The sequence below is a fragment of the Mytilus californianus genome, unplaced genomic scaffold (genome assembly GCF_021869535.1).
Source record: "Mytilus californianus isolate M0D057914Y unplaced genomic scaffold, xbMytCali1.0.p SCAF_7, whole genome shotgun sequence".
Lineage (NCBI taxonomy): Eukaryota > Metazoa > Mollusca > Bivalvia > Mytilida > Mytilidae > Mytilus > Mytilus californianus.
In genome coordinates this window covers 94,137,476-94,163,508 of record NW_026262723.1, presented here as the reverse complement: position 1 = coordinate 94,163,508, position 26,033 = coordinate 94,137,476, and the positions used below count along the sequence as shown (strand labels likewise).

Sequence of the window (26,033 nt, the reverse complement as noted above, 5' to 3'; positions counted from 1 at the left end):
ATTTTGCGTGTTTAAAACCACACTGATATTTAATGTAATGTCGATTATAGTTTGCATAATAATAATTCAAAAGTACTAATGGTTCAATTTTCTTCCTACAGTAAAAGTTTTAGTTTAAAAATTATGGTTATTTTTACTTGAATTTCCAAAACAAATAGTTTGTATTACATTACCAAATATTTATACCATTCGCCAGACATGCTAAACGATTTTATAAAAAATTATATAATTAACCATTTACAGCTATATTTGAATGCCCCACTAATTTTTATTTATCTTATTTCCTATCAATTATCTCAAAATTATTTCTGTCGCAAAGACATCTGAATTAGTTTTATTCGTTTGCACTAGATAGTATAACACCAGAGTCTCACAACACAAACGTGACATTTTATATATAAAAAAACCAGTTTCTGAAAGAATATGTCCATAAAGCTAAATAAATCTGCACCTCTCATGCCAAGGAATTTAATCCTTCTTGAATTATCGTCAAAGGTTTTCGTTTCACAAGTTAAGCGCAGCTTTTGCCAAAATTCTTGCCCTGTACAAAGAATTTTTTTCTATACCTGGCTGAAGATGTAGAAATGTGATTTAAATCAAGATATAACATCCAATTGTTACTTATATATGTAGGACTCCGAACCGCAATGGTCACGCTGATGTGCGATGGCTTAACGCTGAAGTGCGTTTTTGATCACGCCAAAGTGCAATGGTGGCATTGTGACGCTATCTTCTTGATAGCTACGCCGTAGTGCGATGGTGGTTATGCTGAAGTGCGATGGATTACATAAATCATATTTCAATGTTTTTCATGTTCACATGTCGATGTTAAAGTCAATTTGTTTGTTAGTAGTAACTTTTCGGGTTTTTTTTATGTAAAATATCAAGAGCATAACCCGTTGAATTCAAAACAATCATGATAAAAAGTAATTGCATTTTCAGTCCTCACTATAACGGTGTAGTGTATATTATACTTTGTGTATAGCTTAGGCAAAACAAAAAAGCAGTCGTTCATACAATCGTTCGGAACTTTAAGGTACATACAAAAGCTATATTCCTTTAAAACCAGTACCAATTGCAATAACGTAAAAAATGTGATAGTTGTTTGAGATTCAATTATATTTCTTGGTTAGTCGACCAAATAAGCGAAAAATATATACGGCTGCTGTGATTCAGAATAAGGAATAAGATAGATCACTGTTGTTTTTACCGCAGCTGGAGTAAATATTGAATGTTTGGTATTGATATACTAACTTATAAAAAATTCAAGCTCTCATAATAGTTGGACATCTGTAAATTTTAAACTAGCCATCACACGTCTTATAGACCATCGCACATCAGCGAAAGGACCATCGCCCTTCGGCGCAGAACATCGCACTTCAGCGTGACTATCGCCCTTCAGCGTCCCCACCACACCTCCGAGTCCTACATATATGTTGCGTATGATTAATATGTTGATTGCATCTTTTCCATTGAATTTAAATGAAGAATGCTACAAGTACATCTAAGTCTGGTTCATATCTTGACTTAAACATAGAAACAAACATAAGGAACTCAACTTAACGACAAAAGAAATGTCTTCAATTTTCCTTCTGTGAATTTCTCATTTAATGCATTCTATATTAGTAGCACCTGCAAGAAGTATATTTCTATAGGTTTACACGATACTTAAAAGCGTGCATATCCAACCAGATTTACCGTTACAGAGGGTTTACAATGAAGCTACTAAGCATTGTCTCTAAATGGTTAAGTTGAAGTCATTTCATTGACACCTTTACAGACACCATCATGTTATGGTCGACCCTTAAGAAACGACTGTGTCACTACTTCCCTTCTAGGGCACAAAATAAATCTTTCTTTGGATTTGTGCTGCTCAAACTTTGTTTCTGTGAAATAATTTTTTTAAGCTTTTTATACTTTTTATACATTTTGTAGTATTTAGTACTTTCTATATAAATAAAATAAAAACATATGCCTTGATATATAATTTAATTTCCTTATGTCACATTCAGGTCTATTAATTTATAAATCGATTGATCTATAACTGAGAAATTTTAATATTTATTAAAAAACGTGTTAAAAAAGTTAATACACAGACAAAATGATACAGTGCTGAGAATTATCCAGTTTACTTTTTAGACGATTTCGTTGACCTATGCTTTCGTCAAATATTTTGGAGAAAAAATAAATTCATTTCCAAGCATTGTTCATTCTCATACGAGTCGTTTTAATAGGTAATGTGTTACAGTAAAGGTTATGTATATATGCTCACTCTGAACACTCGCTTGTTTCGTTGCATTATCTTAGAAAAACAAAAATCATATATGTGGTGCAGTGAATAGAATTTTATAAATGATGATAAAAAACTCTATTGTTCGAATCTTGATACGACTTTAATTTTCTACCTAAAACCGTTTATTCTGCAACTCGTTAAACACATTTAATGATCCAGGGAATTAGGCGATTAAAACTGCGACGACCAAAAAAGAAGTCTCAGATTAAACATACCTTGAATGCTTAAGTTGGGTCTTTAAAAATCTATAATAGGACCACCTAGAATGTACACATGTGAACTATACATTTTTGGATGGAAGCATTAACCAACATTGAAATTATGTAAATACCATTTTGCTAATTATTAAGAATAGAAAAAGACGTTCATAAATATCTTATATCGTATTGATAATCATGAGCCAGTTAGTTTAAGATATCTGATAAAAAATTAACCGCACTACTGTTAATAGAAAGCCCATTTGTTTTCAATTACCGATGGTGTTGTTTAAATATGAAGGTATAAACAGACAAATACTGGAATGAAAACAGTTTGAAACACAGGATCTACAAATGGGGTAAGATCAGGTGCATCGACAGCATCTCATATACACCAGTCGACAAGCAATTATAAAAGTCATTTTACGTGGAAAATGTCAAGGTCTGGAATTTAACAAACCCTCATAATACTATTAATGTTAGAAGGAAGATAGTGGTTATATGTAGTCTAAGAGAGCGTAAACAGGTCTTAGTTGCGTTGAGAAACTAAATACGATCCAATGACGATCATGGGATTGTCAGGGGATTTCAACCGTTTCTCTCGCAACCTTGGTTTTTTTTTAAGTGTATAGTGTAGATTTAAAATGAAAGTTACTAACGAGAACATATGTTGGTACTTCGTCGTATTTTTATGTGCTACTGAAATATGATCAACTATAGGAGGGTACTAATATGAAAATAAAATACACCGCATTTATCATAGATTATAGTTTGTTCCGCGACGATAATGATAGATTGATGTTTAACGTCAAGTAGCAAATATAACATGCATACTAGGACGAGAACAAGTTCATGTGAAATGATTAGGAAGCCTGTTTTCTGACACTCTTGGCCGGATTTTAATGTGCTACTTTACAAGGTAACAGTTTAAACGAAGACATGGCACTCCACGCGGACACATTATTTTCATTCTGATTCGACCAGTCTTTGTTCGTACTCCTAAACGCGGCATGCTTAGGTGTTCAACACACACATGGAGTGACATGTCTCCCTATAAACTGTTGAAGCTTACTTGAAGCGTACACGCCAACAAAGTATAAGGAATGGCAATGCCGTCTAAGCAGTCCTTATAATGCATTAAAAGAGAAAGATACCAAAGGTACATTCAAACGCATAAGTCGAAAATAAACTATACAACGCCATGGCAAAAAAAGAAAAGGACAAACAAACACACACACAACAGTATTCATAACACAACATAGAAACATAGAAAACTGAAGACTGAGCAACACGAACCCCACAAAAAACCGGGGTGATCTCGGGTGCTTCGGAAGGATAAGCAGATCCTGTCCACATGTGGCACCCGTCGTGTTGCTCATATACGTGCAAATCCAGTGATAAGTCTAATTCGGTATGTCACATTAAACTATGATTAAACGAACAGAAGGCCACAGTATCCAGCATTATCTGTAATTCGATCAACTATTGGTCAATCATATCGAAATGTTTATAAGTTCTAGGAAATGTATATCTGCTACAGTAAATGTGTATAATTAGGGAGTATGTATAATCACTGAAATTTTCAGGGATTATGTATAATCACTAGTCACTGTAGTGAGTTTATAAAATCACTAAAATTGTCAGGAATTATGCATTATCACTAGAAAAAATGTCAGGAATTTTACATAATAGTTGGAATGAAGGGACATTGAATAATAGCCAGGCATTATCATTTTCAGTCCTGTTATAAACGATGGCCGGTATATTTTTGGGTCTCCCTTTCAAAACATTACAGCCAATGTTGCCCTCCTTTAAAACTGTGTCCAATCTGTCAAGCATGCGTTCTGTTTGTTTTTCAGTATTTTAGTTCCATTTCTTTGCTAAGTTTGAATTTCTTGGAACATAGAAAACATAAAATAGATGTTCGATAACCTTCATTGTCTTTGTTTTAAAGCAAATTACATACACTGTGCATTTGATACTGTTTTGGCTAATAATTTAATTCATTGCATATATTTATAATTATCACTATCTTTGAGAATGTTGGTATGATTAATTTAAAGTTAAAATGCTTTTTGTTAATGAGTTAATCTGATTCAACACAGTCAACTTGATAACATATCGCTGGGAAATCTGTTCACTTAAGATTTGATAAATGGACAGGGAATGAAAACTCTTCTCTTAAACATTAAATGGAAAAGAAATACATATAATTTATTTATCTATATTTGATATATTTTTATCAAACAAAGTATATTTGTATTATTGATAATACCCCTGAAATCATTTCAGGGAATTTGTAAAATTATAATTCTTACAATTTTCAACGATAATGTACAATCACTGTCCATTCACAGGGACTATATACCATCACTAATGATTTTGGTTATTATGCAAAATCCCTGAAAAATCAGGGATCAAGGATTCTACATAATCCCTGATTATCCAAATTCACTTTAACATATCTACCCATTAAACAATTAAATATAAACATAATTACAAGAAAAGCTGTATTTTTAAATCTAAGTGTTGAACAAACAAACCAAATGTTATGACCACCGTGTGCACAAAACGTTTTTCTGATATAATCATCATCCAGTAGGGTCGAAATTCAAAAATATATAACGGTTGGGAGTATAAAAGTATATAAACTGGCACAACACCAATATTCAAACTGAAAGTTTTAATGAAAAAAAATAAATACTAAATTCCAGCTCAATGTCTGTAAGGAGTGATGATAACAGTATGCAAGACTATCATTTTCATCATTGACATTTTATTAGTTTTAAAAAAAGATTCTAGTAAGTTTAATGGTATATCAAATTGAACGAAACTATTTTTCTGTAAAATTTAAACCCTGGCGAAAATCGGAATCGGAATCCATTATCAATTAGTATGTTTTACTTCAAACTAAAGTGATTTCCCTTTACCTCTTTGTTCTATTTGTATTAGCGGCTGCCATGCCATGTTTGCTATTCGACATTGCCATATTTTGCAATATTCAAACCATTTAACCTATGGATATTTGTAGGTAAGTTTTGGTAAAAAATAGATGTTTTGTAAAATATTCCACAAACTACGGAAGCCAAATGACGAACATGGTTCACAATTTAATCTACTAATACTAGGGGGTGTTTAACGACATTGACTACCCATGAGGGCCTCGCACGGTCGGTCAATTTAATCTGCGAACCCTAAGTGGCTACTTTCATTCACTTCAATTGTTAATTCAGAAAATCAATGTTTGGTTAAAAAGAAACAAACAAACATTAGCCAAAGTGAACTTTAAATTTAAAGAAAAACAATAGCTATAGATTTTATGTATAAAAGACCTTCACATTATGTTAGTTTAGTCATTTCGATGATATATACTAATGTTATTGTGTACTTTGCATAAACTGTCATACTAAGCTTAACCATTTACTAAAATAGACACAATTACACTTGTATGCTGTTATTTGATTCCACACAAGTTAACGCAAAATATTGCATCATAGTTTTAAACATTTGACGTCATGATTAAAAAGTGATTGTTGCATGACGTCAGAAAAATATTCGGCCATTCGGAGACAATTCATCTAAATACACAAAAGCTTAAATACGTCTATCGATCAAGTCATCTTCATTTTCCACTTTTTTCAAAATGAAGATAACAGTTAATGAAAGACTTCAATGATTAACTCATTACAGCGAAACCAAGTCTCCCACTATATTGTCGAATTAACAATTATGTTCAATATTCATATGAAAGGCATTTATGTGCAAGGTTATCAAAAATTCAAATTTCAAACCATTATTGTGCGTAACAAATAAGTTGATTTCCACGAACTGATGTTTCGCTAATGTGGACGGTAAGTTTCGTCTAGAACTTGTTATGTAAAATAAAGATCTGCTTCACCTAAATGATTATGTTGTGGCTCAAAAGATAACAGCAATAAAAATAATTGTTTATAATCGGATAGTTTATAAAATTGAGAATCGAAATGGGGAATGTGTCAAAGAGACAACAACCCGACCAAAGAGCAGAAAACAGCCGAAGGCCACCAATGGGTCTTCAAAACAGAAAATTCCGAACCCGGAGGCGGGCTTCAGCTGGTCCCTAAACAAAAATGTGTACTAGTTCAATGAAAATGGACGTCACACTAAACTCCAAAACATATAAATGAACTAAAATTAAAAAACATACAAGATTAACATAGGCCAGAGGCTCCTGACATGAGACAGGCGCAAAAATGCGGCGGGGTTTAACATGTTTTGTGAGCTCTCAACCCTCCCCTATACCTCTGGTCAATGTAGAATAAACAAACACACAGCAATACGCACAGTAAAATTCAGTTTAAAAGAAGTCCGAGTCCTATGTCAGAATAGGCAACAGAAGAAAATAAGCAAAATGACCATGATACATAAATTAACAAAGGACTATTAGCAGTTACTGACATGCCAGCTCCAGACCTCAATTAAACTGATTGAAAGATTATGTCTTCATCCTATGAAAATCAAGCACAATCCCTCCCGTTAGGGGTTTAGTATTGTTGTGAACATTCAATAACGCGGTTTTACCTTTGTGTTAACGTAACGTCGTTCCCGGCAAAATTGGCATTTGCCGATTTAGCGTTACGAAATTCCGCCAACATGTGGCATTCGAATAACATCTTTGTTTTCTAACTTGTTATTAATCCTACATTTCTTTAGTTACTTGTGTTTATATGCTTTATATTGATAAATCGGTGTCGAGACGTATGAAATCGTGATTGCTTTCTTTATAATCCAATATTTACGTATGTATTGACAGTGATTTATATGATTAACCTTGACCAGTAGCGACCTATTTTCTTACGCGCAAGGATAAGGCGTGCTAAGGATTATAAAAAGGGGATTTTCCGAATAGCAAAACGAATTTGAACTCATCTTTACAGAAACTTAATAGGTAAATACTTCACGCACGAAAATCACAGAAAACCGTTAAACATATTGTACTTTCATTCTTTGTAGTTATTTATAGTAATAATAATAATTTCTATTTCTTGAAATAGTAGTTTAGTTGTTATTTTATTTAGAAAACCTGGCTAATGTATTTCGAAAAGCTATTGAATAGAATAAATATCTACAGACTAAAGGTATTGTAAGAAAGATTGAGAACAATCTTTACACTGGTGGCAGCGAATTTAGTTTTCTTTTTAAAGAAAATTTTAAGAATCTACGTGAATATTTTATTAGGCACGCAATTGATAAGTAAAAATATTTTAAATTGTTACTGTCCATATTTGTTTACACTTAAAAAAAACAAAACTGAACATAATAAAAAAGGACACTTCAACAAAAGGTGAAAGAAAAGAAAAGTACAGTTGGTGAGATTAATTAAGCTTATAGTATATCTTTCAGTAGTTTTAAATTCAACAAGGATACATATAAATCCAAGTTGAAAAGAAATAATATAGTTAATCAAAATCTATGTCAACAAGGATAAATTCGAATCCAAGTTGAAAATGTTATAATTATTAAATTTGAGTATATATCAACAAGGATAAATATGAATCTATAAGTTGAAATAAAATAGTTAAGGGGTATACATCAACAAAGATAAATTCTAATCTAAGTTGAATGTTAAAAGATAAAAAAATTTAAGTCAAATTTCAACAAGGATAAAATAAAATCCAAGTTGAGCTAGATTAATATTGAATACCATATTCAATAAGGATAAACTTTAATCCAAGTTGAGTTTTAAAGTTAGCAGTCTATTTTTAACAGGAATAAATCTGAATCCAAGTTGAATAATAATATTATAACCATAATTTTTTCAATAGGGTCCAGTTGTAAAATTTATAGTCTATTTCAAAGTTGTAAATTAAATAGTCCATTTCATAAGCTTATTTTTTACAACAAGGATAAATATAAATCCAAGTTGTAGTTATAATAATTTTTCGATAGAGTCGAAGTTTTAAAAAAAAATATAGTCTATTTCGAAGTTGTAAATTAAATAGTACATTTCACAAAATAAGTTTTACAACAAGGATAAATATAAATCTAAGTTGTAGTTATATTTCATTAAGGTCAAAGTTGAATGTCTATAGTCTATTTCAAGTTTGTAATGTATATACTGTAGTCTATTTCACAAAGTAAGCATAGATTCATAATCCAAATTGTGCATAGGAAATTCTTTATCAATTTCAACAAGGATAAAAAGTCATCTAAGTTGAACAATTCTAAAAAAAAAGCACAAGATTAACAAGGATAAAATTTAATCCAAGTTGATTAGTAAATTGAAACTCTTGATTCCATTTAGCAGTCAAAAGTAAGATGTATAATTTGAGAAATAGACAACCTAGTATGTCTACGGGATCAATGTCTTTAGGAAGGGGAAGAGGAAGGGGATCTGGAATAAACCCACCAAGTAGTTTAGCCATTCCCAACCAGGCCATATCATCTGGGAATATGGAGGCCCATTTTTCAGGGGAATCTAGAAACTCTCATGATTATTTTAATGCAAGGTTTAATATCCCTGAATTCAGTAATGGGGAGACAATAGATAAGTATCCAAATATATTGCCTACTTCAATTAATGAAGGAGAAAGGGAGATAACTCATTTGACTGATGAAAATCCTTGTACCATGGATCATACTATCAACTTACCTGCTATAAGTAAAGAAATTGAGAATAACACTAATCCGTTCCTTGTTCCAACTCAAAGTCGAAGTGATAGCGCTTTAATTTCAAGATCAACCAATTATGATAGTGATGAGCTCACACAATTAAGAAGACAATTAGATGCCTTAAAGAATGAAAATTTTGAATTAAAGAGAACAGCCAAACAAAACAGCTTTCAGATACCAAGTTCAAGTCAAACAAACCCTAATCAAAATCTGGTCAACACAATTACCCAGTCAACAGAGTATATAGAGCCGAATGTATATGCTGGTACCCATACCCATGTAAACCATGATATTGTTAGCAGCAACATTTCACAGAATCCAGTTCTTAACAAGAACTTGTATACTCAGAGTCAATTTGTGAGCAACACCTATCCTTATAATACAATGCAAAGAAGTAACTATTCGCAAAATACAGTACAGAATAGCCGATATATACAAAATCAAGCCCCGAACAGTAATTTTTCACAATATCCAGTTCAAAATAGAAATTTCCAACAGTATCAACCAATCACAGAGCCAGACTTGTTACCAATGCAGCATCCCAGTGGACCACAGTATATCAATACATCAGAAGTTCCAAGATTTAATGATAATGGACGCAGAACAAGAGTGCCATTCTATAACGGAAAGGATCCATGGAACGCATATGTGATGCAATTTGAACTGATTGCGGAAATGAACAATTGGACTCCATCAACCAAAGCCATAGAACTGGTTACAGCCCTCAAAGATGAAGCAATGGTATATGCCTCATTTCTTACACCAGAGACAAAAAGATCATTTTCAGCACTTTGTGCAGCCATGTCAAATAGATTTGGAGATCATGGGTACCCGGAAACATACAGACAAGAGCTTCATACTCTGAAAAAGTATGATAGAGAAACAATTCAGGAGTATGCTTCAAGGGTCGAGATGTTGGTCAGGAAGTCTTTCCCCACAATTGACACAGCAACACACAGTACACTCAGTGTGGAGTTTATGCTTAGAGGATTGCCGGACCAGAGTATTGCTATTGAGCTACTGACAAAAAGGATTACTAGCATAACAGAGGCAATACACCAAGTAACGCTATATGAGACTTACAAGAGAGGTTCAAGAGACAGAAACATCCGTCAGCTTGGTACAACAGAGGACATTTATAGAAATAATTGTGGGTCCGAAGATATAGAGGTCAGAAAAGTAGGAGGAAAAAGATTTGTAACAGAGGAAAGATTGACTCAGTTTGAAAGAGGAATTTCGGAGTCACTAGAGACAACCATTAAAAGAGAAATGGCAAAGTATTATACACAACAGGATTATGACAGTAGTCCATGGCAAAATAAGCAAGTGTATAGAGACCATACGACCAAGATGAAGAACTCCAGATGCTTTAACTGTAATGAGGAAGGCCATTACATACGAGATTGTCCAAAAAAAAAGAGAAGCCCCTATCATAATCATAAAGAAAATAGAGGTGGTTTTATAAGGAATAATGAAAGGAGTCAAAACCAAAATGAAGAGTCTTTAAACTGCTAAGGGTTGAGACTATCGACCAAGTGTCAGCCCCTAAACATGGTAAAGAAAAAGTTAAAGAGAATAATTTGAAATATGAAGAGAAACATTGCCAAATGAAAGAGCATTTGGTTGAACCGAAAAAATCAGTGAATACAGCTTATAAAAAGAGATCATTTGAAGAAGATAGCCTAGATATACGGGACCTAGATTTAAGCCTAGAGATGTTGTTTGAGGAGTCTAAGGAGATACAACAGAACACACCAGAGAACACACCAAAGGAGGTAATGGGTAGTGCAGAACCGATCAACGGGATAGAAGGACATATTATCATTGCTCGGGTGACAGCAGCTAGCATTACAGTTCCAGTGGTCATTAACAAGATTGTGACGAATGCAGTTATTGACACTGGAGCAGAGGTGACGGTTCTAAGTGAGAAGTTGTATAATCAGATTCCTGGGAGTAAACGGCCAAAACTAAGGAGAGCAGCAAGAAATTTGGTAGTTGCTGAGGCCGGTAAGAACTTGACAACAAGAGGGATTACAGAGGTGGAAGTTAATCTGGGAAGTGAAACCTTCAAATGGCCAGTTTATGTAGCACCCATTGGAGATAACATGTTATTAGGTTGTGACCTAATTGATGAAATGAATATCACAATCAATCCTATGCAAGGCTTACAGTTTAATGGTCAGCGGATTGAATGTGAGACTAAGAGACAAACTGATAGAGAAGCCAGAGTCGGAGTAAAAGACACCAATTCTGGGCTTATCGTTGACAAAGAAGCGGAAAGAAGTGAGTTCCTGTCAATCAGAGATTCAATGGTAGAGCCGGTAATGGCCGATGACAGAAAACCCATGGTAGCAAGTACGCAGGACATGCATGTACATATAGGAAATATTACCAGTACAAGTTATAAGGGTACACAGACGGACAAGGTCGATGTCCAGATGTTGCCTGAGCTCTTGCAAGAAGAAAATGTAAATGTTACAGAAGAAAATGTAAATATTACAGAAGAAAACGTTAATGTTACAGAAGAAAATGTAAATGTTACAGAAGAAAATGTAAATATTAAAGGAGACAATGTAAATGTTACAGAAGAAAACGTTAATGTTACAGAAGAAAATGTTAATATTACAGAAGAAAATGTAAATGTTACAGAAGAAAATGTAAATGTTAAAGGAGAAAATGTAAATGTTACAGAAGAAAACGTTAATGTTACAGAAGAAAATGTTAATGTTACAGAAGAAAATGTAAATGTTACAGAAGAAAACGTTAATATTACAAAAGAAAATGTAAATGTTAAAGAAGAAAATGTAAATGTTAAAGAAGAAAATGTAAATGTTAAAGGAGAAAATGTTAATGTTACAGAAGAAATTGTTAATGTTACAGAAGAAAACGTTAATGTTACAGAAGAAAATGAAAATGTTACAGAGGAAAATATAAATTTTACAGAAGAAACTGTAAATGTTACAGAAGAAAATGTAAATGTTACAGAAGAAATTGTGAATGTTCCAGTAACAGAAGAAAATCAAAATATTCCAGTTACGGAAGAAATTGTAAATGTTTCAGTTAAAAAAGAGGATGGAAACTTTTTCTGTCAGGTGGAAAAAATAAGTCAACTGAAAGAAAGTTTCCGTAAAACAGATTTAGACCAAACTAAGAAAGAACATGAGAATGAAAAACAGGTAACTCAAGACACACAAAAAGATTGGAGAAAAAGGAAGAAAAGAGCAGAAGAGGACACAGAAAGAGAAAAGAACAGAAGAGGACACATAAAGAAAAAAAAACAGAAGAGGATACAGAAAGAAAGACAAAAAGAGACGAACCAATAATACAGTGAAGTTGTTGGACAAAGAAAACATTGAAAATTTTATAAACAGTTTATTTATTATATTGAAAGACACAAAACTACAAAATTGTTGACATTATTTATATGTATATTGTTTTATATATCATTGGTACACTTTTATTATTATACGTGTCAAGAATTGTGATATATTCGTGATCTAGTCAACATTGACAAAAACAAATTTTCTTAATTTTAATATTCTATTGAGATAGCAGGTGCTTGTTTAGATTTTGTTTAATTGTATCTAATGATTTAGTATTTCGCAATTATTTAAATTTCGAGACGAAATTCTATTTTGACGGAGGGCAGTGTTGTGAACATTCAATAACGCGGTTTTACCTTTGTGTTAACGTAACGTCGTTCCCGGCAAAATTGGCATTTGCCGATTTAGCGTTACGAAATTCCGCCAACATGTGGCATTCGAATAACATCTTTGTTTTCTAACTTGTTATTAATCCTACATTTCTTTAGTTACTTGTGTTTATATGCTTTATATTGATAAATCGGTGTCGAGACGTATGAAATCGTGATTGCTTTCTTTATAATCCAATATTTACGTATGTATTGACAGTGATTTATATGATTAACCTTGACCAGTAGCGACCTATTTTCTTACGCGCAAGGATAAGGCGTGCTAAGGATTATAAAAAGGGGATTTTCCGAATAGCAAAACGAATTTGAACTCATCTTTACAGAAACTTAATAGGTAAATACTTCACGCACGAAAATCACAGAAAACCGTTAAACATATTGTACTTTCATTCTTTGTAGTTATTTATAGTAATAATAATAATTTCTATTTCTTGAAATAGTAGTTTAGTTGTTATTTTATTTAGAAAACCTGGCTAATGTATTTCGAAAAGCTATTGAATAGAATAAATATCTACAGACTAAAGGTATTGTAAGAAAGATTGAGAACAATCGTTACAAGTATCATACCATCATAAAATATATGAGAAGAACATAACCCGTATCATGCCAATAACTGGTTTTAGAATAAATGTGTTTATTTCCGATGCAAAGACCCTATGGGTGAATCGATATCAATACCTAAATATGCCATCTTTAATGATCTGACAACAGTATCGTAACTATATCCCTTCTGAATAAGTCTGTTTAAAGGTTTGGTTAGCTTTTGAGGTGAATGTCGACATTTTTGTGCTTAGTATAGAATAATACCATAAAAGATTGGATGTGAAATACCTGAACGTATACGATGTCTTCATGTTGATTTATATTTACGAATGATGTCCTTGTACCGATGAAAAAATTTAGTAAATGTTTTGACTAGTTTGTAAGATCGAAAACCCTGGTGTAATAATTTTTCAGTAATACAGATATTTCTTTCGTTAAAATCAAATACGTTATTACATACACAAGTTTATATATATTTTTCCCCCTTTAAATATCGTAATATCTATATTCAATGTACCGTGCATTTCCAATGAAAACTTAACATATATCCAGAAAATGCACTATTTCTAACATGATTGTATAGTTTATACAGCTACAAGTATTTAGATTCGATAACAGTGGTTTATGATTTCTGTAAAGTATAGTCGTATAATGGAACTGTAGTAGAGATTGAGAAGCCATTGATAACAATCGACTGGAAGTACAGCAGTAAAGATAAATTACTGGTCAGATAATTTGTTAAAGTACCTTCTATGATTTCTTACACGTAGAAACTCCCAGTAGGATTAATGACCGTAAATAAAATGAACATAGTATTATTGCCCATAATACCAATAGTTTAACCCATTTACTGAATTCACATATATGGCTTTGGCAGACATTTTAGTCAAACCTGTATATGAAGGTCGCTCTCCGGACCAGAGAAAACTGTCTTTATTAGAGGTGACATTTTAATTGAGGTTTAAAATGCATAGGTCGAACTGGGACGAGAAGATGGCAACCTGACAAGACAGATTTTCGCTAAATAGAGGTGACCTTTATACGTATTAAATTATAATCCTGGTACCTTTGATAACTATTTATAGCAGTTTGACTGAATATGTATAACAGAGGAGAAAATTCTAAATTACATGGTCACGTTCCGTCATTTTATTCAACTTTAAACCATAAACACCTTTGGAAAGATACTGACAATGATGAAAAAAACGAATCCAATTAAGTAGTCATGTTTAGACGAAATAATGAGAATAAATCTACAACTTAATTTTTTTAATCGGTTTTTATTTAGCTATTTGTTGTTATGTAGCAGTTCCCGATTATATCTAGCTAAAGTTCTCCCAATATTGTCTTTGTTTTTTATTTGTTTTGTCTTAATTTGTGTTATTAATCTTTTCATTCCATGCCCAGGCGAACGTCAAAATAATAATAATAATAATAATAATAATAATAATAATAATAATAATAAAAATAATAATGATAATAAAATCGAAATCATTTACGATTTCAATTTTCGAAATATAGGATTTGAGAGTCGTAGCATAGTTATTTCCTATATGAAGATTTACTATATTTTCAGATGTTATGTTCATAAACCACACTGTCTTCAAATGGTTTACTACATTCAGCACCGTCTTTTTTGGATAACAGCATTCCCTTCGTATTTATCGGAAAGGTTTCCTAAACCGTGAAAACTCACAGGTTTACCAACAAGTTAAAACACCTTTCTGTATGTTTATCTTGACAAACTAGTTGTTGCTACAAATAACTCAACGAAAGTCTTTGATTCAATTAAATAGAAATGTAGTACAAACAACTATAGCATTTATGATATTTGAATCCATTATGTGAAAAACTAAATTATTTAAGGTGTTTTTATATACAATGATAATTACAGATTTATCTGCCATGAGCAAGTAAATACAAATTTCCATTGTTTCCATTAAAGTGTAAATATTTAATCAGTTCCGCAGATAGCAATTTGCCGTTGAAGATATTCCCAATTATTTACAGTTCAGACCATTTTCCGATGTCGTCGCCACTCTATGTATTTAAAGTGACGTTCACTTCCATTAACGAAAGAGCGCAATATTAATTTGTAATGTTAGGAGTGAGTTAACTCGTTCAACACTATTGATTCCTTTTAGTGGTTATTTTATTAGCACTTTTCTGTCAAAAATACTAGAGAAATATTCGATACTATGTTTCAAAATGCCTCTTTGAATCAGCAATTATATCACTTCTCTTGCAAGACGTCAAAGAAATTTGCATTGGCGATTATATTTTTTTTATTAATTGTACGATATAATCACTGCAGCATTAACTGCTCATTAAGTGTTCAACAAGCCCTGAAATACCCTCTTCATATCTCTCAAGTGTTTATCTTAAGTTTCCAACACATTAAGGATATCATTATATAAAATTCAATTCTCATATCACCATTGTTTAATTGAATTTCATCTAAATATGGTACTATTCAAGTCTTTGAAACAAATCCCAATTTGAAGTAATTGTGATTTATTTATATCAAAGGCGTTATCATTTTTATTATTTTACGGTTTACAGATTTATAAATTGAGGCTACGGAACACTGTTGATAACAATGAAGGATACTATTATCAAAATTACAAAATTGGGAACATCAATCACGTTGGGAGTAGAGTTAATTGTCACAACTTCCGTAAAACTTTTGAATTCATTGCCTTAAATTGATGGAATAACAGTAAATATTGACAGTGTGTGTATCTGAATCAAATTAATTAGATTTAATTATCTTCAAGATTGCTCTGTTTATGGTAAACATTTAATATTAATTAACTTTAGTGCGTCTTTGTATCGTTTAGTGAAAGTACTCAAGTAATTGGAGAATTTAGATTAAATATGATATGTTGTCCATCACGGGCATATATATGATTTAAGAGCTGGTGACCGGTTCTTGTATGTGAGTGGAGGTGGTGGGAATTGAAGATGGACTAGGTCGGGTCTTGGAGTGCCTATTCTATGTACGTTTTGTAAATCATTGAAGATTACTTATTGCTATGTTGAAGAAAGATCAGGAGACAAAGTCCGCTCTCTCTACAACACTCAATTGTAAAACCCACCATTTTCTTCGGGAAATGCCTGTACCAAATCAGCTTGAATAGGACAGTTGTTTTCCAGTCGTTCCGTTGGTTGATATAATCGAGTGTTTGGTTTTGTCTGGTTTTATGGACTTCCCCCTTTTTAAATTTACCTTAGAGTTCGGTATTTTGTTAGACATTTTGATCACACAATATTGCATACAAAATAATAAAATACTGTAAACCAACTTATTTTCGCGGATACTTTATTTCGCGTTTAGCCCTTTCTAGCCCACTTCGCGGCGATTTAATTTCGCGATTTTCAAATTTATTTGATGCAGTTAAATAAGGAGATCCAAGTTTTACTAAATCTCGACGATTTATATTCGCGTTATTTTTCCACTCGCGAAATTCGCAAAAATAAATCGCTCGCAAAAATTAGTTGGTTTACATTATTAAAAAAAAAATCTGATCAGATAGTTATTTTAATCATAAACACACCATACAATATCTAAGAAATTCATTCATGTTTCTATTGCACTAGAAAGCTTTTTTTTTTAATTCATTCCTGAATGAAATGATCTCTCTGATACACTTTAAGAGAAGCTTCAAGTATAGAAGTAAATACCGTATTGAACGTTAAACGAGAGAGAGAGAGAGAGAGAGAGAGAGAGAGAGAGAGAGAGAGAGAGAATTGTTGCAATTTTGTACGTCAAACGCGCGTTTCGTCTACATTATACATGGTTGTAAACAAATTAAAACAAAAATATTTTTCACAAAAGAACTATTGGGGTCCTTTTATAGCTGACTATGCGGTATGGGCAAATACCAAAGTTTTTTCTACCCCCTCCCTCAGGCATAGATTTTCTTGTTTTTCTTTGGCAGAACTTTTCTGAATTTTCGGTTTTTATTACCATTTAATGCTCTACAACTTCGTATTTTGTTTGGCCTTCAAACTGTTTTATTTCAATCGCTACTGACGAGCCATATGTAAACGAAACATGCGTCTGGCGTTTCAAATTATAAGTCTGGTATCTCTGCAGACGTTGTACAATCACTAGGCCCATGTCACTGCTAGTGGAAGTCTCTTCCGTGGGTATCACCAGCACAGTACCAAATGGAGGCAATGCGGGACCTTTTTGTGTCCAGCTTTTTTTCCACAATGTTATTCGGGGGATGACTATCATTAACATTTAGATAGCGTTTAATTTTAACATCTTTCAAATTAAATATTTATCAAAATAATCTTGTTTGAAAATAGATGAATGTTTAAATGTTAAGATACATTTGTACTTACTATTAGTTGTTTTTTATGGACCTGCGTATTTTTTTTTTTAAGTTTTCTGTAACACTATATCTATAACATAATCAGCATATTATCTATGATGGCAGAAACCTTGTCGCACATACATTATGCCAAAATAAAAGTATTTCTTATAATTTCCTGCAGACTGGGCTTACAAACTGTCGTAATTCAAATGCTTAAATGTATATTAAAGTGATATAAATGTTGCAATAAACTATGTTTCTTATTCTTTTCCGACGCATCCTTAATATTGAAGCTTGCTATTCGGTGGCACGCTTCTTATGTATTGCTTGTGCTTTTGAAAATCTATAAATTGTCTGGACGGATATTAGGGAAGTGCGAACATATATTTTATTTACCATGAACATGATTGTGAATAAGATGCTTTTGAATGCACGTAGACCAAGTTTTATAACTTCAGACATTCAGCTGATCTGTTTATACATGTATATAACTTAAATTGGTCTGAAATATTTTGAAATATCTGGTTTTAAAGTAGATGAAGGCATTAAGCATGATCTTGTGTCGTATCGTTCTAACACTAAATGCCGAGATAAAGGTTAAATAAGGTTAATGCCTGCATTTCGTGATAAGTTGGATATAAAATTATTAAAATGAGCGAAGCCCCACAAAAACTATAAACAAGGGAATTAATGACAAATTATTTTCGCCTATTTCTTGATGTGAACCATCAAATCGAAAGAGTCATGGTCACATTAATAACAACCTGTTTCCTCACGCAAACTTTGTATCTTTCCATCGTAAACATGAAAATGTACTACCATTTCAGTCTTAGTGAACTCGTTTATCAACCTATCAAGCAGAGACAATATTTGTCATTTATCAGTGTTAGATGCTATCTCATATCTCCAACTTTGAACACTAAGAAAATGAAATATTTTCGTAAAAAATCATTATTCTAGATTTTTTTCAAATTACATCATTAAATTCGAATGCAAAATATTATGCTCCGTCTTTTATACAAATTTTGTTGACATAATTTTGAACAATTATTTTGCAAATGAATACATGATGCAGTTTTGTGTATTACACTTAAAGCCCGACTGGCCAAGGCCAGTGTAAGTTAATCTGATCACTTGGTGTTTGTCGCCTGCTTGTCGTCCCTCTGTAAACAAAAATTAAACAACACTTCATTTTTATTAGCCCGAAGTGCTTTTCTGCATTTCCTTCGTCAGGAACACTCAAACCCGAATATTTGAAAGCCATGGATTATAAGAACCGAAACTGTTGACGAGCTATATTACCTAAAGGACCTAATAATGATAGCCAAATGATTAATCTATCTTAGGTCAACTTTGCCTGAGGGAGTTGAAACCTTAGTTTCTTAATAGTTTATAAGTTTATAAACGGATAATTTAAGAAAGGTTTGTTTTAAATCATGTCAGTACCGAAGTACTGACTGTTGAGATGATGATACCCTCGGGGACGACTGATAGTTCACCAGCAGCGGTATCGACCCAGTGCTGTAAAATTTCAAAACTCATTTCCGAAATCAACATACCATTGAAACTTAACTTCGCCTCAATCATATGTTGGGTGTGTAGTTTCATATTTGTTCCTACGTTCACATGTCTACTAAAAATATAACAGATGGTTAAAATGCAAGTAATTTTCTAATTTTTGAAAATCATATTAGATAGCGAAATTCTGACAGGGATAAACTATCTACTTGCTATCAATTTACTTCAAATTCTTACCTTTTTTACCGATTCTAACGTTTCTTATTACCATCTCGAAGATTGTAATAAATAGATATAAACTATAAATAACAAAAATGACATGCAATGACAGATCTATTTATAAAAATACTAATAACTGAAACAATCAATTGACCCCTTGTACAAGTAACTGTTATTTATTTTCAAAGACCATTTTGACCATTAATCGTTTTTGTCATTAATTTATAAAGAATATGTAGATTGCAAAAAGGATCAACAATGCAAGCGCTACAAAGATTGCAATATGACTCCATATAGTATATTGGTCTTAAGCCAATGTTAGCATTTTCCCCCATTGTCTTGAAAACTAGGAAAGATAGACAGAAGCTGAATCAGTAGAACTGATTAGGAAAAAAGGATCCACAAAAATACCATATTGGTTGAAACCATCAATTATGTTTGTTATTTATTGTCCTCTCTCTGTCTATTTTTAAGACAATTAGATATACAGAAAATGAAAAGAGACTGTAGGCCTTTTTGCGTTGGATTACGGTGGCTTGTTAAGTCTCGGAATGATACGAGTTCGATACATACGGGTCGTCTACGTAAGTTCCATAAGACTTAAAACAGAGAAAATCGATGTTGATAGTATTACACCACGTCTTTGCAGTACTACAATCAAAGAGCAAGTCAGGACATCAAGAATATTTTGATACACAATTTAAAATTCTCTTTTCTTTTAGAAGTGGCTGAATTGTCTAAAGAGAAAACGCTGATAAAAAAGCTCCTTAACAACTACCAGGAAATAGGAGTTATGGGTCGACCTGTTGTTTCTCAGAACGATGTACTAAATGTACAGTATGGATTGAGTTTAATACAAATACTTGATTTAGATGAGAGGAATCAAGTTCTTAAAACAAATGTATGGGCAACATATGTAAGTATACACTGTACATTTCAATTGGTATGTGTTCAATCATTGTTCCTTTCATAGGTGTCTGTATTCCTTTTAATATGTAGGTGAAGAACCTAATAAAGGCAACAGTAGTATACCGGTATTCAAAAGTCATAAATCGATTGAGAGAAAACAAATCCGGGTTACAAACTAAAACCGAGGGAAGCACATAGACTATAAGAGGAAAACAAAGGAACAATACGAACACTGAAGTGCAACAAAAAACAAACGCCAACATACATAGAAACGAAATATTTGATAACAACTGCCATATTCCGAAGTCTTATTATACTTTGATCATATAAACACAACGAAAACATCTAGCAACACGACGGGTGCCACATGTGGAGCAAGATCTGCTTACTTTCCTGGAGCACCTGAGATCAGCCCCAGTTTTTGGTGGAGTTCGTGTTGTTTAGTCTTTGGTTTTCTATGTTGTGTTTTGTGTACTGCTGTTTGTCTGTTTGTCTTTTTCTTTTTTGGTCATGGCGTTGTCAGTTTATTTTCGACTTGTGAGTTTGGATGTCCCTTTGGTATCCTTCGCCTCTCTTTCTCTAGTATTGATAAATGCTTCTGAATAGAACACATACTGGTTGTTTTTTTAAGTTTTTTTTAGAAGTCATTCTAAAATGTTATTCAATATTTCAAGTCTATCTGATTTTCGTCTATTTGTGGTTTTGATGGGTGGAAACCTTCATCCATATTTAAAAGAAAAGATCCGACAAGAATGAAAATGCTATCCTGGCGACAATAAAGTGGAAATATGCAATGAAAGAAATTGACTACATCCATGATCATATTTTAACTTATATTAAACCTGAAATGAAGTATAATAAAGTTGTCAATTATCCTTAAAAATTATTTCATAAATCGGAAACATTATACATGTATTTCTATACATAAATAGAATCGTTTAAAACTATATCTCTGTATGGTTTTTAAAATCTTTAATACATTTTTATTAAGAAATAAAAATTCATCAATTTAGATGAAAAACTTACCGAGTATCTTTCAGCTATTCATTTAAACAGAGAATTGGATAATCAACAATCATCAAACAACAAAAAGATTCAAAATATAAAATACAAAGGAAAACCATATTGGCTTCAATGATGACCTGGTACGCACCATCCTTTGTAGTTAGCTTTAAATATTCTTACTCTCGTCCTGTTTAGAAAGCAACATACTAGCAAACAAACACAAATCATCAAACAAAATCTGACAGAACAAAAGTCAATAGGAGTGCAACCAACCAAGTTGGCTTCTTACAAATAAATACCCTTAAGTATTCATCAAATCACACCAGATGAATAAAACATTGAAAAACCTTTATTGGAATCTGGAAAAAAAAACAATGAACAACAAAACCATGTTTATTCGAGGCCCTTTATTGTGTTAGGTTGCAGAAAGTGTGTTAGAATTTGACAACATTCCAATAACGCAATAAAACAGGTTAAATGTGTGACCGTATAAAAACAATGATATGTATTATATACATACATTAACAACAATTCACGATGTAGTCTATGGAGAATTCTAACATAGTTAGCAGATTTTAGTGATAATAATCGCAAAGATTATTATGTGATGGACCTGGAACTAATGTAACACGTTTCTCGTCCCAAGACCTTGCTTTTACTGCTTTGATAAATGTATATCTGTCAGTAAACAGAAGAGACATCACTTGTACTTATAGAGCCTCTTTAGAAAGTACTACCATGGGATTTATATATCACAAAATACTTCTTTTTCTTCCAATTACTTTTATTTTCCTCAAACTGGGAAGTCATGTCAAATTGATGTTGCTGAAAATTGTTAAACAATTCAATAGAACTATAAAAGGAATAAAAGTTAATGGTAAACTTCAGAACTACTCTATGCTTTTCCTGGATCTGTCTTTAAGTGGTGCTGTCTCATTGACATATACCCCACATACCTTTTTTATTCTCATCTTATAGCTAGATCTTTGATGATGTTTTCCCTGTTCAGAATAAATTCAATAAGCTGTTCCTTCACATCATTTATTCAGTAATATATAAACGTAACACGCGAGAGTGTAATATCCGCTGCAAGTTAGAGTGGTGTGTCCAAACATTTTTTGTCGGGGACAGTTTTTCCCATTTACAGAATTTAGCTTCCATATCAGATCTATTATAAAGGTAGTGTTGTGCATATAGGATATACATCTCCCAACTCATTCGGTATCCAAGAGCTTGCAGATTCTACTTAGACTTTATTAAACGTCACCAGTGTCTGAGCAGAAAGTTGATCAACCAGGGTTATGTCAAAGAACGTCTCGTACTTTTTATAAAAAAAGTTCATCGGAAGATACCAAGACCTTGTTGATAAATATTCCTTATCAACTTCACAAATAATACATGATGGTCTTGAAGTATATATTATAGGTACTGACGTTGTTTATCGCCTCAATTACGTATTATTGGTTTTTTTTATTTGTCTTTGTATATTTATAACCTTTACTGTTTGTCCATTTTTTTTTTTTTTTTTGGTAATATACTTTTGGCGTGGCTCGGTATTTATACATCCCGCCATTGTGTTAATGTCCCGCCATTGTGTTAATGTGCTGTGGTTATTTTTTGTTTTCTTGTCTTTCCTTTTTATTTATGTGTTTTGTCTGTAGAGTGTCTATATGCCGTTTTGTTTTTCTTTGTCGGCATAGTTGTTTGTTTTTATAGTGGTTAAGATTATAACACAATGTTGACTGCTGTACCTCAATTTTTGACATTTTTACCTATTTTGTCTGTTTGTTTTGCTCACACTGTTGTCAATATAATGGAATTATATGCGACTGTCATACAAGTGAGAGGTTAAGCTAGCTATAAAACCCGGTTTAACCCACCATTTTCTACATAAGGAAATGCCTATACCAAGTTAATAATATGACAGTTGTTTTCCATCCGTTTGATGTGTTTGACCTTCTGATTTTGCCATTTAATCAGGGACCTTCCGTTTTTTGTATTTTGATATTTTACTTTTTGAATTCATTGACCGATTGTTTAGACTGAGATGATTTAGAGCTTCAAATATGGTTTGGGACCTTGCAACATCATGGTGACCTCTGGTAAACTTGTGCTGTGCGGTTCCTGTTCTATTGAAGTAAACTGTAACGCAGTCACCCTTTTATTCATTTAAATGATATAAATGAATATTTCATATTTGACTGCATATAGACATTTTCATACTGTAAATTATACATGATAACTATATACCACATCTACTTGGTGGGATAGTTGTCTCATTGGTAACATCTTCTTATAAAACAAAGGAAACGGAAGAATGCAAATGACTTACACAATACGAACTTCAGAAAAGTTATGAAGACATTCACGCTGGAGACAGTTTTACAGAAATCTATAGTCAAAGTACGGATATATTTGCAATTAAAATAAAGTAATCATAAATTTGAAATATGCGTTCAAAGCGTTTAGGAAAAGTTATATATCTGTATATTGTTTTTAATATAATCATAATGATCTTCTATTTTAGCATTGGAAAGATATTTATATGTCATGGGATCCACTAGAATATGACAACATCACTAAAGTGAGGGTTCCCATGGGGAGTATCTGGCAACCAGATATCAAACTTTATAACTAGTAAGTTTTTTTATGTTTGGAATATAACAGGTAAAGCTTTTGATAAAGCACTACATAAAGTAGAATCATTAACAAACATGGTCGTGTTTTGTATGTGTCAAATTGGTTTCAAATAATGTTAGATTAATAGATAATGCTTTATGAACGTTTATACAAAGGAAATTTCATTAATTATTCTGTTAGTAAGTAGATACTTATTTAAAGTTAAATTGCTGCAGAAAGGATGCTATATATAGATAAAGTAATTGTCTTCGTAGGGAAAAAATAATTTTGAAAATTTCAGAAATAAAATTCTCAATATATAGTCACATGAAGCTTATATTTTGAGTGTTGTTGTTTGTATGAAAGTCTACGAGTTAACGGGTGTTTCGATATTTGCACGATTTAAATGATATAAAGTAATGATAAATTTAACTGTATGTTAAATGTACTATAAGAACCAAGGTTGCACCTCCGGCAAACACAATTAACCATAAAAAGTTTATGCATTTTTGTATTGCGTTTCTTTTGTTTTTGATACTCCCATAAATTAAAATTGTCAAATGTTAAATCTCAATGGTACCTGTAGAAGGTCATTCCAGAAACATGGAAATCTTGTTATTCAGAAAATTTCTTCAATTAACTAAAAATATGGCTATTTTTTTTTCTTAATCTTATCATAATACATTGAATACCTTACCATTAAATATAATGTATTCTAAGTACTAAGCAAATTCAGGATCCTCGTTAAAGGTCGTTTACCATCCCGTTGTCGAACTCAAGTAAGAATATGGCGAATCTTGATGGTTTGAGTGATACTGTATTTCTTGATCTATTAAAAAATTGCCAGCATTTCTTTAAATCTATATTACATGTTATATACTTACAGTGCAGACGAAAGGAGAGAGGAAAAGAGAGAAGCCTTGTTAGTAGTGTCGTATGATGGTGGCATTCAGTGGATACCCCAAGCTATATTTAGAAGTTCATGTGCCATAGATATAATGTACTTTCCGTTTGATGTCCAAACGTGCAAAATGAAATTTGGTTCATGGACATACGATGGATATAAAATTGACCTTGATCTTGTTTATAACGTTAGCACTGGATTTGAAATGACAGATTATATTAAAAGTAACGAATGGGAAATAATTTCCTCCCGAGCTAAGAAGACTGTCTTCCGATATGCATGTTGTGATGAGCCTTTTGTGGACCTCACCTTTCACTTAAAGATAAAACGTCAGCCAGCCTTTTATAACTATATTTTAATTTTACCATGCATTCTTCTGTCATCTTTAACATTAGTGTTGTTCTGGCTTCCACCAGAGTCTCCTGCCAAGATGCAGCTCGGTAAGTACACATTAACAACAATATATATGCATTAATCAAATTGATGCAATTCATATTACATTATATACGAATAAAAAGAATATTTTTACAATTCAAAAATTCAATTAACTAAATAAACGAAATTGAAATTTTCCATCACATTTCTCAAATTAGATTAAACTGAAAATCTACAAGTTTTTAAACATTATCAAATTACTCGCATCATGGAATTCTGTTAACATATAAATGACATGAACATCTATCAAACTGCATTAGGAAATTATTTAAAATTCGATGATTATTGACTGGTCATATAGTCAGTATGATATCATTAGTTAAAAAGCTAAAAGTTAGTTTAACAAAATTTTTTGTTGGTGCCGACCGATAAAGTAGCCTACAATGTTGTGATGATATGACGTTAATACCACACGGAAGCTCTTAAGAATAGAATTATAAATTCTTCTACATTAAAGGCCCAATTTAATCAAAATAAAGATCTCTGATTCGTTATGCTCATATGCTTCGAAGAGGACGCGAGTTCCGATAGATCTGAATTTTAATCAGAATGTTTAAGTCGTGCGCTCTAGAGGGAGTCAGATAGTGAACAATCGTGTCAATGCTATATCTCAACGTAAGGCCTCCTCTAAATATTTGATGGTACCTTCTATGTATTGGCTACCTAAACTACACTTTAATCTCGTCAAAAGCCGTTTCATTTC

The 26,033-nt window shown here is 32.3% G+C and overlaps 1 protein-coding gene across 1 annotated transcript in view; it reads left to right on the top strand.

Moving 5' to 3' along the window:
- The window catches only part of LOC127708685 (neuronal acetylcholine receptor subunit beta-3-like), a 61,539-nt gene that overhangs the window by 10,418 nt on the left and 25,088 nt on the right, over nt 1–26,033 (top strand). The window contains exons 3-5 of the mRNA XM_052213799.1: nt 20,181–20,374; nt 23,900–24,009; nt 24,878–25,335. Of these exons, the coding sequence (XP_052069759.1) occupies nt 20,181–20,374; nt 23,900–24,009; nt 24,878–25,335 (762 nt within the window). The remainder of the gene's footprint in view (nt 1–20,180; nt 20,375–23,899; nt 24,010–24,877; nt 25,336–26,033) is intronic.